The 17,611-nt window shown below is 34.3% G+C and overlaps 2 protein-coding genes across 2 annotated transcripts in view; one reads left to right on the top strand and one right to left on the bottom strand.

Moving 5' to 3' along the window:
- The window catches only part of LOC148951197 (transmembrane protease serine 2-like), a 44,697-nt gene that overhangs the window by 19,984 nt on the left and 7,102 nt on the right, over positions 1 to 17,611 (top strand). Inside the window, exon 2 of the mRNA XM_089091023.1 lies at positions 16,379 to 16,556. Coding sequence (XP_088947149.1) covers positions 16,379 to 16,556 — 178 coding nt within the window. The remainder of the gene's footprint in view (positions 1 to 16,378; positions 16,557 to 17,611) is intronic.
- LOC148951198 (uncharacterized) lies at positions 10,197 to 15,355 on the bottom strand. Its single transcript, XM_089090179.1, has 2 exons — positions 15,185 to 15,355; positions 10,197 to 12,372 (listed from the first exon to the last, which is right to left on the bottom strand). Exons 1-2 carry the CDS (start codon positions 15,353 to 15,355, stop codon positions 10,312 to 10,314), a joined length of 2,232 nt encoding a protein of 743 aa, XP_088946305.1. The 3' UTR covers positions 10,197 to 10,311.

Below are 17,611 nucleotides of genomic sequence, written 5' to 3'. Positions count from 1 at the left end.
AAGAGCGTATCTCAATAATTTATTTGGTTATTAAGTTGGAACTTTCAGATCATGTTAAAAGAGGAAAATCATCTGACCAAAAGGCAAAATATGCACGCTACTACTAATACTTTTATCCCTGATACATTTATTACTGCTAAAGATTTTATATTATTCACGCAACATTAAGTAAGTCTACAAATTCAAATTTTGTTAATAATTATAAACCGAAAAAAACTAGTTTACTGTTAGTTAAATAACTTGTCAAACTACAAATTCAGCAAACAATTCACGTGACAATAAGCTCGCTCTCTCACAAGATAAGCTAAGATGTTTATTAAAAAAAAAAAAAATAACCATTACTAGCCTAAATGTGCCAAATTAGTATTTCGAAGTAAAAAAAAAAAAAAACAAAGAAAAAGAAAATAAAAATTGTGCAATAACTTGAGAGAGAGAGAAAAATAGCTTGACTTCAAAACATTTAATTGTTTACAAAGGAAAATTCACCTTAATGTCACCAGAGTGTACATAAAAAAAAAAAAAAATGAATCATGAAAAATTTAGGACAAGATGGGTATGAACTAAGAATCAGCACGGGGTGGGCAGAATCAGAATGGGGAGTATCTTTTGTGGAAAAACTTTTCTGTCCGAAAGTTTAGTACGGCATTTAAAAGGAAAAATAAACAGAGGCATAGCGCAGCTCTCTTCCAGTCAAACGTCTTTATAAGCAGTTAGTGTGGGACTTTACTATCTTTAAAAATATTTGCAAGGCTCTTGTTTGGATGAATTCAGTTTTGTTCGATTTATTCAGGGATTATTTAAAAAACTTTTTCCACAAAATAAGTATTTCAAAGAAAAGTAAAGAACTCATTAAAAGTAAAGAACTCATTAAACAAAAAATGAGCAAAAATAAAATCAAATAATCTACCAAGCGTGAAACTACCACAAATCAGCATCGACAAATAAATGAAACCCAAAACGAACAATAATTACAATAAATAACCGAGTCAAATTCAAAACTAGCAGATATTAACATAAGTTGGGCTCAAATCCCCTATGCCTTCCGAAGGCCAGAACATAATTCGCACTTTACTGAAAAAATATAAATGTTTTTATTTTTATAACTTTAATAAATTAAATAATATTAAAATTTTGATTACTAAATATCAGTATATGTATATTAAACTGACAATGTACATTCATTTGTATTTTTTTCAGTAAAGTGCAAATTATGGTATGGCCTTGGGAAGGCATAGAGGTTTTCAGCCCAACTTATATTAATTTCTGCTCGTTTTGAGTTTGACTTGGTTATTTATTGTAATTTCTGTTCGTTTTGGGTTTCATTTATTTACCGATGCTGATTTATGGTAGCTTCACCCTTGGTAGATTATTTTATTTTATTTTTGCTCATTTTTTGTTTAATGGAGTTCCTTACTTTTCTTTGAAAAAGTTATTTTGTGGAAAAAGTTTTTTTAATTAATTTCTGTTCGTTTTAAATTGACATAGTCTTTTCAGAGAAAAAGAACATAATACTTTGAACTTTTTCGTTTTTTCAAGAATTTATAGTTTGGCCTGCTATTTGTATGCTGGAGAAAAATTTTCATCAATTTTTCACAACATACACCCTCTTAAAAATTTGGACACAAATAGTAGTGTTTATTTTAGTTTAATACCTCCTCTAGTTGACCTGAAATGGAAAACTTAATACCATTCGCAAAAATTTTTTTTTACTTTATTTGATAGCTTGGATACACTTACGCTATTTGGATTTGGTTAAATTTTAATAGCAGAGGCAGCCCCGAAAGTTTGAACATAATACCCTCAGTCGTTCTTGGGATACTGCTGAGATGCCTTATTGGGAATTAGCATTAACACAGTGCATTTTAATTTAATCTTATGGCAACATCTAGTTTTTAAACATAAACTCAAATGGGAGTGTAGGCGTGGGAGGGGGATTAGTTTCCCTCCAATCACTTTCGACTATTAAAAAGGGCATCAGCCCTTTCTATTTTCAATCGAATGAGCCATTTTCGAAGGTCCTTCGACAACACCTTCGATAAAAGTGCCCTGGTCTAAACAACAACAACAACAAAAAAAAATAATACATTATACCCACATAAGATCTTTACTTTAAAAATTTCAAGCCTTCCAATCACTTTCGACTATTAAAAAGGGCACAAGGCCTTTCGATTTCCGACCGAATGAACCCCTTTTGAGTTTCTATGACAACACTTCCTATAAACACCTTATATGCACCTAGGGCATAGATTACAACCCTTACCCTATAAAATCTTTATATGCCCCCAGGGCATAACTTACAAATAATTTCTTAGACCACACTGCTTTTCCATTTACAAAAAATTAAACAAGAAAAACGGGTTTTAATTTCTATTAAGCAGTGAATACATTACACTTAATTAAACAAAAATACTCCAAATATTTCGGCTCCACATCCGGGAGCCTTTCTCAACGGAAAAAAACAAAAAAATTCTTACATTAACATAAAAAACATACTAAACAAACAAAAGAATAAATATAAAAAAAATAGGAAAAGAAAACTCACATATTAAATAAACAATTCCATTCACTGGCGTATAAACAAAATCGAATGCTTATATTGATTGGAACACGCCTTCTAACAGAATATAAATGGAAATATATTAAATAAACAATTCCATTCACTGGCGTATAAACAAAATCGAATGCTTATATTGATTGGAACACGCCTTCTCACAGAATGTAAATGGAAATATATTAAATAAACAATTCCATTCACTGGCGTATAAACAAAATCGAATGCTTATATTGATTGGAACACGCCTTCTCACAGAATATAAATGGAAATATATTAAATAAACAATTCCGTTCACTGGCGTATAAACAAAATCGAATGCTTATATTGATTGGAACACGCCTTCTCACAGAATATAAATGGAAATATATTAAATAAACAATTTCATTCACTGGCGTATAAACAAAATCGAATGCTTATATTGATTGGAACACGCCTTCTCACAGAATATAAATCTCACAGAATATAAATGGAAATATATTAAATAAACAATTCCATTCACTGGCGTATAAACAAAATCGAATGCTTATATTGATTGGAACACGCCTTATCGCAGAATATAAATGGAAATATATTAAATAAACAATTCCATTCACTGGAATATAAATATGAATAAATATAAATTTCAGAAAAGATTGGGTTATAATCCTAAAAGACCTAATTTCCAGAACTTCCGACTAGGTTGAACAAAATTGATATCTCAAAATTTTGATTGAATGTGTTTGGGGAAATGGTGGGCATGAGAGGGGGGTAAGTAGACCTTCAATTACTTTAGACTATTAAAAGGGAACTAGCCCTTTCAATTTCCAATTGAATGAGCCCTTTTTGATGTTTTTACAATATCGCTTTCTATAAAAACCTTACATGCTCCCAGGGCATAACTTACAGCCCTTGACCTGAGGTTTGTGGGGGGGGGGATGGGTTGTCATCTTTAAAGACCTAATTCCCAAAGCTTTCAACTGCGTTGAATAAAATGACTATCTAAAAATTTTGATTGGATGTGTTTGGGGAAAAGGTGGGCGTGAGAGGGGGGTTAGTTGCCCTAAAATCACTTTCGACTATTTAAAAAGCCAATAGCCATTAAAATTTCCAATCGAATAAGCCTTTTTTAAGGTTTCTGCGAAAAAAATTTCAATTAAAACCCTATATGCCACCAGGGCATAACTTATAACACTGGCCCTGAAGACTGTGGGGGGAGTGTCCTTAAGGTATAATTTCCGGATTTTTAACTGCGTGGAACAAAAGGTTATCTCAAAATTTTGATGTAATGTATTTGGGGAAATGGTGGGCGTGGAAGGGGTGTTAGTTGCCTTCCAATTACTTTTGACTATTAAACAGGACACTAGCCATTTCAATTTCTAATCGAATGAGCCCTTTTTGAAGTTTCTACGACAACAAGTTCTATAAAAACTTTACATGCCCCCAGGGCATAACTTACAACCCTTGTCCCGAGGGTCGTGAGGGGGTTGTCATCCTCAAGGACCTAATTTACAGAACTTAAAGCTACGTTGAATAAAATGGCTATCTAAAAATTTATTGGATGTGTTTGGTGAAAAGGTGGGCGTGAGAGGGGGGTTAGTTGCCCTCCAATCACTTTCGACTATTAAAAAGGGCAGTAGCCCTTTGAATTTCCAATCTAATAAGCTTTTTTGAAGTTTCTTCGACAACGCCCTCTATAAAAACCTTATATGCCCCCAGCGCATAACTTACAGCCCTTGCCCCGAGGGTTTTGGGGGAGTGTCCTCCTCAAAAACATATTTTCTATCTGGAAATCAACTCCGCTGAACAAAACGGCTATCTCAACATTTTGACTGGATATATTTGGGGGAATAATGGCCGGTGGGGGGGGGATAGTTGCCCTCCAATCACTTTCGACTATTAAAAAGGGCACTAGCCCTTTGAATTTCCAATCGAATGAGCCTTTATTGAAGTTTCTGCGACAACGCCTTCTATAAAAACCTTATATGCCTCCACGGCATAACTTAAAACCCTTGCCCCGAAGGTCATGGGGGAGTTTCCTCCTCAAAAAGATATTTTATATCTGGAAATCAACTACGCTGAACAAAATGGCTATCTTAAAATTTTGATTGGATGTGTTTGGGGGAATGATGGGCGTGGGGGGGGGGGGGCTTACTGCCTATAAAATACCAGGGTACCACACGGGAGAAGCATATTCGGGAAGCGTGCAAACAAAGGGCTGGTGCTGGACTTTCTCAGTTTTCCAATTTTTTTTTAAGATAAGGTAAAGATAAGGCTGGAAGGGGTTGAATTAAGGAAGTGCAGGACCTGCTAAAATTATTGGAGGTACCTTCAGGTACGTTAGGTAGGTTGAAACTAATCTGGTCAAATATCTGGTCAGACAACTTATTTTAGTTCAACATTCCAATTTTTTGGTTTGCGATCAAATAGTTCTTCGGCCTTTTTTTGTAGTAGGATCGAGCAGATTTTCGATTTTTTAAATTTAGTGGCTTCATCCAACTGAACATTCCTAAAAAGCTTTTGTTTTTATAAAGTTTCATTACTTTCAGTTGAAAAATTTATTTGTTTTTACTTAAATAGAATCAAAATTGGTTTCGACGGCTAATATTTGGTTAGTAAAATCATAGGCAGCGATATAGCGCTGCCTATATAAATGACCAATGCTTGTCATTGGTACCAAAACTTCCAAATAAAAAGAAAAATCTTAATTTGATTAAAGGCACATCAATCCAAAAGACAAAAAAGCATTTTAATTTTATGTCTTTGGTACACTTGGTACAACACTTCCAACAATAAAGAAAAATCTTAATTCCAACTTAGGCACATGGATCCAAGAGACGAAAAAATTTTTTAATTTTAAGTCATTGGTAGCAAAACTTCAAAAATATAAAGAAAAATCTTAATTCGACCTAAGATACATGAAACCAAGAGTTGGAAAAATTTATTTGTTTTTAGTTAAATAGAATCAAAATTGGTTTCGACGGCTAATATTTGGTTAGTAAAATCATAGGCAGCGATATAGTGCTGCCTATCTAAATGACCTCTGCTTGTCATTGGTACCAAAACTTCCAAATAAAAAGAAAATCTTAATTTGATTAAAGGCACATCGATCCAAAAGACAAAAAAACATCTTAATTTCATGTCCTTGATATCAAACTTCCAAATATAAAGAAAAATCTTAATTCGACCCAAGGTACAATGATCCAAGAGACGAATTTCCAAATATAAAGAAAAATCTTAATCCTACCTAAGGTACATGGATTAAAGAGACGATAAAACATTTTAATTTGATGTCCTCGCTAGCAAAACTTCAAAAATATAAAGAAGAGTCATAGAAAACCAAGCTAAGTGATCTTAAATGAACCTAACTTTTGCATGTCTCTCTCACTATGCCCTTGTGTCTGAGGGGGTGTTCTGCCATCTATAACTAGAAATGAAAAGATGGCAGCAGTTGAGGTAGTGAAAAGTTGTCGCCATCTATACTTTTTTAAATGTAAAACTCACTGAGAGTTTTTTTTATGTGGCTGAATCCGTAGTACTCTAAGGCTGGTCATCGACGCTAGTTTTTCATCTCTTGGATCCATGGAAGTTTTGGTATCAAGGACATGAATTTAAAAAGTTTTTCATCTCTTGGATCCATGTGTCTTATGTCCAGTCACACCTAAAATCTGTGGTTTTCTAAGATTCTTCTTTATATTTGGAAGTTTTGCTACCAAAGAAATGAAATTAATATGTTTTTGTCTCTTGGATCCATGTACCTTTGGTAGGATTAATATTTTTCTTTATGTTTGGAAGTTTTGGTACCAAGGACATGAAATTAAAGTGTTTTTTCGTCTCTTGGTTCAACTTGCCTTAGCTTGAATTAAGAGTTTTCTTTATATTTGGATGTTTTGGAACCAATGACATGAAATTAAAAAGTTTTTCGTCTTTTGAATCCATGTGCCTTAGGTCCAACTAAGATTTTTCTCTATATTTGGAAGTTTTGTATAAAAATTGGAGTTTTCTAAGATTTTGTGTTATATTTGGAAGTTTTGATAAAAAAAAAATGAAATTAAAATGTCTTACGTCTCTTGGATCCAGGTTCCTTAGGTTGATTTAAGACTTCTCTTTATATTTAGAATTTTTGCTACCATGGACATGAAATTAAAAAGTTTTCCGTCTCTTGGATTTATGTACCTTAGGTTCAATTAAGATTTTTTCTTTATATTTGGAAGTTTTGCTATCAAAGACATGAAATTAAAATGTTTTTCCGTCTCTTGGATTCATGTACTTTAGTTTGAATTAAGATTTCTCTTTATATTCGATATTTTGGTACCATGGACATGAAATTAAAAGTTTTTCCTCTCTTGGATCTATATGCATTTGGTTCAATTAAGAGCAAAAGTGCTTTTTTTATTAATTTCTTATACTCACTCACCAATTAAAACACTTGGAATTTACCAAGTAGTTGAGTTTTTCCTATGCAAATGGGTCTTCTGAATAATTTTGTTACTCAGTCATCAATTAAAAGACTTGGAATTTACCGAGTATTTGAGTTTGTTCTTTGTTGAAGGGTTTTTTTAATTAATTTCTGATACTCACTGATCAACTAAATGACTTGGAATTTACCAAGTAGTTGAGTTTGTTCTATGCAAAAGTGTTTTCTTAATAATTCTTGATACTCTATAATCAATTAAAAGATTTGGAATTTATCAAGTAGCTGAGTTTGTTCTATGTAAAAGTGCTTTTTTCTTGATTTTCGATATTCAGTTACCAATTAAAAGACCTGGGTTTTACCAAGTAGCTGAGTTGGTTCTATTCAAATGTGCTTTTTTATTATTTTTTTAATCTCTATCACTAATTAGAAGATTTGGAATTTACTAAGTAACTGAGTTTGTTACTATTTATATTAATTTTTGATTCTCAGTCATCAATTAAATAACTTGAAATTTACCAAGTTTCTGAGTTTGTTACTTTTTTTATTAATTTTTGATACTCAGTCACCAATTAAATGATTTGGAATTTACGAAGACGTTCAATTTGTTCTATGCAAAGGTATTTTCTTATTAATTTTTTTATATTCAGTCGCCGATTAAAAGACATGGAATTTACCAAGTAGCTGAATTTGTTCTATGCAAAAGTGCTTTTTTTATATGCATTGTTACATGATGTTATCATAATCATAGAAAAAATTTTAATGTTTGAATTCGTTCTAAAAATTGTTAATAATGTTTTCTCATGACAGAGCACTTATTTCATTTCGGTGTCATATACGACTTTTAACATGTTTTTTGCTACTATCACAACATACATTTCATCATTGGTATTATTGTGTTCATTGAAAGTATCGGATGGTAAACTGTCAATGATAGAAACAACATTCACTGATGATTTGCTTTTCATAGAATTGTCATTAATTTCCATTGTTATATTATCTACCAATGCCCTTTTAATTTTGCCGGATGATTTCACCATCAATTACCGATTTTTTCTTACACAGGTAACAATTCTGACACTGAGAAATGATATCTTTTATGACATTGAGGCAGCAGTATGCCTGTCTTCTTTTTACCTTCCGTTGAATGCTAATACCCGAAAGATTCCTTTCTTCATAGTTCAAATATTTGTCTTTGTCAGCATTCAATGACACGATAACTCGATTTTGTGCACATATTTTCTTGAAGTATTTCATTTTCAGTTTTTCATCATTGCTATTATTCTGTTCAATGATGTTATCTGATGGTAAACTATCAGTGATACTACTAACGTTCATTGATGCTTTGCTTTTTACTGAATTGTCTTTAATTTCCTTAGCGATGTTATATGTCCATGCCCTTTTAATTTTGCTCTCACTTACACTGTCTAGTACCACATTATTTTTACATGGGCTACACCTCCGACACATAGACGTGATATGATTTATGACATTGAATCTGGAGTATGGTCGTCCACCTTTTACGTTCTGTTTAATTGTAATACCACAAAGATGATGATTCTTCAACAGGTAACGTGATACCAGAAGTACAAGCAAGAAATAGGGTTGGGCCCCATGAAGGGGGATGGTTAGGGCCCCTGTAAGGGGTGGGTGGGTCATGGAGTGGGGCCCCGGGGCCCCGGTGTGGAACTTAAGGCCCTGGTGGGGGACTTGGATTCCTGGAGTGGGGACATAGAGCCATGGATGGGGACTCGGGGTCCGATGTGCACACTTCCATTAACCTTCAGAAGAAATTTTCTGTCCAGTATGCATCTCAAATCATCGTGGCATGTATATTCTTATGAGGATGTCCGAAATGATGCCCCAAAACAGATCACTGTTAAGACCTACCAAAAATCCAATTGATAAATCCAATGTACAAATAGCTTGTTATGTTATTGTGACGCTTAACATTAGTTGTCCAACGTCCCAGAAACAATACATTGAATGCATTAGAATGTATTTCTAAAATCATAATATTTTCAATGGCTTTTTGGATTAGTCGAGAAACAAGTCTTTCTTTTACCATATGATATCATGGGTCTCACGTTCGAGACCTACATCAAACACAAACTTAAAACCTAAAAACGTGTCGCTAGAAAGGAAACCATGTGACCATCCATAACTAAAGTTAACAATAAAGAGGATTGGTAACTTCAATATATGTGTGCTTGTAATAATTGGATATCTGTGTGCTTGTAATGATAGGGTACCTATGTGCTTAAACTGCATAAAATAATTAGGTAATGTGCGCTTGAATAGATTACATGGATGCAGGGGGCACTGTATTGTTAAAGTCATTAACCCCATACTGTCGTGTTGTATGGATGGATATGTGTCTTGTTGTGTGGATGGATATTTGTCTTGTTGTAATATGTGTCTTGTTGTATGGATGGATATGTGTCTTGTTGTATGGATTGATATATGTCTTGTTGTAGGGTAGGCCCGTTGTATGGTGGGGGGACTGGCCCGCAGGATATATTAGTACTATACTACTCTTGTAAAATTTCACCTGGAAAAGTCCCCCATGAAACGATGTATTCTCACGAAAAATTCTCGTCGTTGACCCCCCCCCCCTCCGTGGAAAATCTCCCAAAAATTTAGTATTTATTTCAATGACAAATAGGCTACTATATGTAAACAGTGAGCAAATTGTGTAACTTGCTGACCTTTTCCAGGGTCAGTGGGGGGCAGTGCTGTAACAAGTACTCCAAATTTTTACTTAAGTAACAAGTACCAAGTACTATCAATTTTTTTACTTAAGTATCAAGTATCAAGTAATCCACCAAAATTGTACTTAAGTAGTTCAAGTAATAAGTAGTCTGAAATAGTACTTAAGTAGTACTTCAAGTACTACTTCAAGTAATCAAATTATATGATGTTAAAATTACTATTGAGCTAAAAAAAAAATGGAATTATTCCATGGGAGGCTCTTTCCAGCACAACAATCACACACTTACGCCACTGACACTCAGGTTAAATTATTGTTTTAATTTATTATAATAAAGAACGATTAAAAAAAAATAAAAAAATTTAAAATGTTTTATTTTTAAAAATATAATTTTACATCATTATAAAAAAAATTCATTTAAAAAAAAAAAAAGCTGGAAATAAACGAAAAAAAAAAACACATTATAAACGGATATTCCAGCGATTAAATAAGTCAGAAAATCTTCTTACCATATACGGTATATATAGTCAGGTTCAGTCGCTCAGTGCCATTCTTCAAAGACAGTTTCGCAAAAGGAGCTGATTCTGACATCTGCTTTTCAAAAGGTGACATTAAAATAGGTTGAAAAGGAAACCATCAAAACAGTAAAACGAACTCTCAAACTACGTCCATATTTTGCTGAAAAACCTTGAATTTCTCATTGGCTTTCAACAAAACGAGGCTCTCAAACCTTCCGTCCGCCAAGGAATTACGCCTTGGACTCATTATAATGCCACCTTTCGAAAAGAGACGCTCAACTGGGGCCGATGTAGGAAGCATACAATTATACTTCCGAAACACTGAATTCACTGCCGGGTACTCTTGTAAGATCGAGAGAGTCTTTCGGGAATCACTGAGATATCTCAGAATCTCGATCTTGACCGTATTTGCCACAGTTGGTTGCTGAGTGCTTGTTCCTGATTCGTCGTCCGAAAAGTCAAAAAAAGCCTCAGGAGATCTCTCAAGAACTATGCCACTGCTTTTTTCACTAGTGGCACCCATTTTCTGCTTCATTGTTATGGCCTCCTCTGTCATCAAACCCAGCACCAGTTCCTTGTGTTCTTCTTTCCCAAACTTGTCCTTGAAAAACGGCAATGACCACGTAGCAAGATGGTAGTCCGAATGAACCTTTGGAGATCCACTGATAAACGGAAATCTTTTTCCAAGTCCTTCGAGCAGCGTCTGGGTTAAGACCCTTGTGAGTTTGACACTTTGGTGCAACTTCACCAACTTCCTTTCCAAGCACTTGATAGTTGGGAGAACAGTCCCGAAATAGGCTTTCTCCTCACCCTGAAGCATATCTAGGGCGATTGCTATGGGCTCAAGGACTGAGACGTACTCAGCAAGAAATTCAAGCTCACTTGTTTTGAATCTTGGTTTTTTCAAGACATCACACACTGCTGAGAGCTTTCCAGCCATGTGACACTCAAGAATTCTTTTCAGTGCATCGTATTCAGAATTCCATCTTGTTGCGTTGGGTCTTATCAGCTTTTTTTCGAAGACCTCTTTCAATAGGTCATTGTTTTTTGAGCTGTGGCTTAGGGAATTCCATAAGCCCTGACACTTGCTCTTGACACTCTGCAGATTTCTTTTGTAACTCACGTCCGTATTTGAAGCATACTTGGCATCTGTGGTGGACAAAAGGTTCAGGGTATGACTAGAGCAGCGAAAGTGTGGAGGTAAGTACATACCTATATTACCTAATGAGTCCGATCTGCCATCATTCCCTTCGGGCTCAGAAATATCGCTATCGTCATCATTTGTGTTAACAATACGGTCGGGAAGATCAGAATAACTATCAGAGGTCCCTCTAACCCCTGCTTCTAGTTCATCTTGGTCTTGTGCACCACTTCTGGGATTGACACTAGAACCCAATTCTGGTTCCCCGACATCAGTCACATTCACCCTGTCAAAGATCTTACCAACGTCAACAACATCTAATTCTTCGGATTCGGAATCCATGCTTTCTTCATCAGGTGTGTCACTCTCACTGGTTGCAAACTCAGAGCTGGATTCTTGCTCCTTTGATTTTCCTAACTCCTTAAAAGCTTTGACGAAGTTTGAAGCATTGTCTGTTACAATTGCCCGAATTTTGCTCAGATTCTTGTCAAGACCATATTCACGAAATATTGCAAACAGCAAGTCTGAAATTCTGTCGAAGGTATGCGCTCCAGCAAACCTTCTAACTGCAAGCACCATAGGCACAAATTTGTTTTGACTATCTAACACATGAGCTGTTACTCCAATAAAGCTCTTATTATTAGAAGACCAGATATCACACGTCATAGTGACATAGTCTACTTTTTCAAAGAGCTGAATCATTTCTTTCTTTACAACTAACAGAGACTCATCAATTTTACCGGCCAGAGTTTTCCTTGACATTATTGGTCTGATACTTGGGTTTATCCCCAGAATCATTTGCTTAAATGCATGACTTTCCACTGTAGAGAGTGGGCGCATGTCAGACACTATGTAATTCATAATCAACTCATCAGCCCTTTTTTTCGTACATTTCTTTTTTTCAAAGAAAGAAAAAGGTGTATCCTCTTGCTTAGGCTCGGGGATGCTTTCATCGGTTGCGTCATCAGCAGAATCAATGGTCTGCTCATCTCCATCTCGCCTCCTTTTTTTCCTAGTGTTCACTTTGGAGAATTCAACATAGGTTGAAGGATGAGCCGTCTGAAAGCAGACATAATGTTTAGTTTTGCTATATGAATCAAATCCAAAGGCTCATTGCTTTTCCACAGGATCCACTGAACATTGAAACTGCAGTATAACAAGTATAACAAATATGAATGAACCATCACTTTCTGAAGGTTTGATGGTTTGGTTTTGTCAGTCAGGAACTCAACTACTTTGAGACCATCACCTGATAGAGGGAAGTTCACCTAATGTGAGGATATGTCCCTTGTCACCTGCTTGTCAGTGAATGCCCAAAATGAAATGATTCCCAGGTCCCAGGTACAGCCATATACCTCTCAGGAGGAGATCTTCACATTCTCCTCCTGAGTGGAAGGTTCCTTTACTTGGGAATAATCTCATTTCAGACATTTACTAACTAGAGACATATCCTCTCATTAGGTGAACTTGCTTGTATCCGGCAATAGTCTCAAAATACGAGTTTCTGACTGGGTTTGGTGGATCCTTCACAATAACAACAAACCTTCACATTACTGCAGATTCAACGATTACAATGATCACCATAGAAAACCTTTTTGCAGCTTAAACTTGGACCATCCTCTGCAAAAAAGCAATGAACCCTCATGTTTCTGCAGCATCGTTGAAACATCAACATCAACCGAAAATTTGTCCAGAAATAAACTGAGTTGTTAGCAATATAGAAACATAGTAATATAACAACTAGCCTATCATCAAACTTGTAAATAGCTTATGGACATATCCAGGCATTAGTTGAGCTGCAGTTAAACTGGAAGCAGGTTAACTGAAAATACAATAAGGTATGTAGCCTGGGATATCTGGCCTATGTAACAAATAGCCTAGGTCTAAGGATTTCCCTATTAATACATTAAATTTAATGGGAAAAATTAACATTCCTGCTATACTAGCTTCTCAATCTCAACAAAATGCCTAGAACCCAGAAAATAAAGGTTAGACTATACAACAATATGTAATTGTGATAAAAAAAAATATAGTTGTTGGTTTAGTATATAAATCACCTAAAAATCACCATTGGTTTAGTATATAAAATATCATAAAATGAAATTTTTATTAGGGAGATGGAGAATTTAATGGAAAATTTGAATAGTGAACCTAAATATAAAGTGCAAATGGGAGATTTCAATACTGACTTCCTTAAAAGTTCAGATTGTCCAGATTTTCTCAATTTAGTAATTTCTTCTTTTCTATATCCACTGATAACTATCCTTACATGAGTTACTGGGAAATCTGCAACACTAATTGACAATATATTTGTGGATGAAAATCTAATTGAATGTTTGAATGCTGGTGTATTAATTATGGATGGATCAGTAGATCACAAGCAGGCAAGCCTATTAAGCTTAGGCTATACAAGCCCAATGGACATTGTGGCTTGATGCAATGCTTCCAATTACTTGATTTTACTTCAAGTCAGGAAATGGAAAATGGGGCTAGGTCAGGAAAATGAAATTTTTAGTAGACTAAAGATAGGCTTTGTAAGGATAGACTAGTCTAGGCCTAGTAATAGCAAAACATATTTTTAGCTCTAATATTTATTAAAGGGGAGAAATCAGATAAAGAAAAAAAGGAAATATACCATTAGATTTTCTATTTCCTTGTCTATTCCCCCACAAAGCCAGATACACCTTTAGGCTTAACAAAACAGTTTGATTTTTCTTTAAACTAGCTTTATTTGGTAATACACATCAGCTGCTGATGAAGAACTGGGTATATTATCCAAGCACCCCTGGTGTTTGGATAATCACTAACTTTGGACAAGCAACCGAGCATAATTTGATTCAAATAGAGCCTATATTTCCAAGCAAGCTCTTAGTCTTGCATATGTATAGATTTAGATTACCTTGTTGGGAATTAGCTCAATTTGATCTCAGAAACTTTTTTATACTGAAAATTAAGCTTAAAGAAAAGTTAGCAAACCCTAGTAGCCTATTTTTTCTTTACAGCACATGTCTGGGATTGAATCTATTTATGTTTGAGTGGTTTTGTATCCTACAAGGCCTATAGGATCATGTGTTTAAGATTGGGCAGTATTTTCTAGAATTAGCCTAGGCTATGCTTAAACTAAATTGTGTATTTGTCATTAGACTCTACTATTAACTATCAATGCATTCAAAACATTCAGCAATCCATATGGCTAAAATATTCAGCCTAATCAAATAGCCTAGGCTAGCCTACTTGTTCAAGAAAATTTGATACTTCCTTTGAGTTCTGCAAATTAGCAAGTTCTGCAAGTTCTGCAAGTTCTGCAGTTCTGCAAATGGAAAACACACACAAAAACAAAAATTATATATGCATTCTACATTCTATAACCATTATTCCAATCCCAATCAGCCTCATACACAACAATCTCAATACACAACTTAGCCTCAAGATTAACACAGAGAAGCCAAGGCTCATAGCAATCCATTAGTTTTCGTAAATGTAAAGCTGCTGGTTGCTGGTTCCGAGACCCTTTTGAATGACACCTAGCCTACCACAACTAATTTCGGCCCATTCTGGTTCGTTGAACATTCTTCTCCTGAGGTGAAGTTAATCAAGCTAGGTGTGGGGTAAATTGTGCATTAATTTCATAATGCTGGATTAACAGTAAGCTTAGCCTACAGGAGATCCAGGCTACACAACTCTAGCCTAGGTTTGTTCAATCCAATCTGAACGATATCCGAATAGACCAAAACAACAAACAGATTAAAATTGCGTATGATGTGTAGGTTGTGTTGTAAGGAAACTACTGGGCTATCTGTATGGTGATACCTGTCAAAGTTTAAGAGAGAAAAAAAGTACAAACAGACATAAAAAGGACAAGGAGACTTACACGCAAGTGTTTGTGGAAATTTGAAGGTGCATGCAGGTGTCCTTTGAGAACCCTGTTGGGACAGTTCTTGCACCATGCACTAAGTGCGCCATCTTTTTCGATTTGTCCTTTTACAGCAAAATATTTGCCTTGAAGAATAAACGGTAATTGTTGTTTGCCTGCGTCAGCCATTTTTTTGTGACACCTTGTTTCTTATTCTTCTGAAATGCGCTCGACGTAAACGGAAAACCAAATCAATTACTAAACTAAACACAGACGCAGCAAAACCATAAAATTAAAAAATTGCAAAAAAAAAAAAAAAAAAAAAATGGAACGGTTCCTCGTAATGTATTTGAAAAATTACTTGACTTTTATTTGCAAATTTAAGTAATAAGTAGCTGCAATTTTTTACTGAAGTAAAAGTAATAAGTACTCTGTGGAATTTGTACTTAAGTACAAGTACAAGTACTTGAAAATTTTACTTAAGTAGTACTTGAAGTAAAAGTACTTCAAGTAAGTTACAGCACTGGTGGGGGGTGGGTGGGACATGTCTTAAAGTGCATACTCATTGAACCTTTCAACTATGCTGAATCAAATGGCTAACTCGAAATTTTTATCAGATGTCTTTGGGGGGAAATTGCGTGAGAGGGGGGCTAGTTGCCCTTCAATCTTTTTGGTCAAATACTGAGGACACTAGAAATTCGGATATTCGGCCGAATGATCACTTTTCCGATCTTCCAGGAGAATTGGCTCGATACAATCACTCCTGGGAAAAAAAATCCAACTTTTGAAACCTCTATCTAAAGGTATGATTTTCATTGAGATTGCTTGACTTCTTGAGGGAGATTTTTATTACTTTTTGAAAATCAGGCAAATTTTTCTCAGGCCTCTTTTGTTGAATACTTTTAAAGATAATGAGCATGAAAGCCAATTCTTTTGGTGTATCAACAGTTATCCAAATTCCGTTCTTTTTTCAGTTTCGGTTACTATTTGGGCCAAGTCGCTCCTTGCCTAGAGTTCATTACCACGACCTGCTTGACAAGTGTTTTTTTTTTCATACAATGTCTTAGATTGTGAGTGTTTAGTGAGATATATGGCAGATAACATTGCATAATCAGGTTATTTTTTGAGAAAGTTGTTGCTGATGTGCCTCAGAGTAGAAAAGACTCCATTTGCTTTGTAAAAGACTGTGAACATATATTTTTCTATTTTTAGTGGCTGACAGCGAATGCGGTGAGTCGAGCATTAGAGATGGGAGAATAGTCGGAGGAGAGGAGGCCAGTCCTGGACAGTTTCCTTGGCTTGTATCAATTCGGATCAAGGGAATGCATTGGTGTGGAGGGGCCATCTTGAGTAAGAAATGGGTTATAACAGCGGCGCATTGTGTTCATGAGTATGTTTCCATTTGTATTTTAGCTCTTCATTTACTTTTGGTACGACTTTACCTTAATTAAAAAAAAAAAAACTTCTAAAAAGTTTCGTTCTAATGTGTTACTGATCCTTATATCGGCGTTACTGATATTTGGTCCTATAAAAAGGAAGTGAAAAAAAAGCACGAGCTTGTTATTTATATATCTTACTTATAATATATATATATATATATATATATATATATATATATATATATATATATATATATATATATATATATATATATATATATATATATATATATATATATATATATATATATATATATATATATATATATATATATATATATATATTTATATATATATTTATATATATATATATATATATATATATATATATATATTTTTTTTTATATATATATATATATATATATATATATATATATATATATATATATATATATATATATATATATATATATATATATATATATATATATATATATATATATATATATATATATATATATATATATATATATATATATATATATATATATATATATATGTATAATATAAAAAAAGCATATATGTATTTTTTAATTCACAGGATTTTATCTTTTCTGTTGAAAGTTATCCTAAAGAATTATTGCAGAAGTTCGGTTTATATTGCTCAGGTAGGGATAGGCTCGGTGCTGCTTAGAATTAAATAAAAAAAAAAAAAATTTTCCAACCGAAAGTAAGGACCAACATTAAAGCTTAAAACTAACAAAAATTGTTTTGTATATGAGGGGAGTTGCTCCCTCCTTAAAACTCGGTTCTTCACAATAGCTTTTTTTAATTTAATTTCTGATCATTTTTCAAATAATACCAGATAATCCAGAAAGTCAGCTCTCTCCTTGGAAAATTCTCTCCTCCACAGAAAATTCACAAGAATAAAGTTCCTTCCACGTAAAATACCCCTTTACACCCCAGGGAAGTTCCCTTGGGCAATTCCATCCTCGCTGAAAATCCCCCAGAAAAATTCTTGCTGACGTTTTCTCCCGAAAAATTCCCTTTAGTATATTTTCATTTG

The sequence above is a fragment of the Artemia sp. Qi Xiang Cuo genome, chromosome 6, assembly GCF_049724085.1.
Source record: "Artemia sp. Qi Xiang Cuo chromosome 6, ASM4972408v1, whole genome shotgun sequence".
NCBI classification, from domain to species: Eukaryota; Metazoa; Arthropoda; class Branchiopoda; order Anostraca; family Artemiidae; genus Artemia; species Artemia sp. Qi Xiang Cuo.
Note: the sequence above shows the minus strand (reverse complement) of the source record. Positions and strands in the feature narration are given on the sequence as shown.

Bases quoted from the DNA above. Each gene is read 5' to 3' on its own strand.
- LOC148951198 (XM_089090179.1), bottom strand. From the start codon at position 15,355: ATGGCTGACGCAGGCAAACAACAATTACCGTTTATTCTTCAAGGCAAA. The intron at 12,373-15,184 runs GTAAGTCTCCTT...GTCTGCTTTCAG, and splicing joins ATTTCCACAAACACTTGCGT to ACGGCTCATCCTTCAACCTA.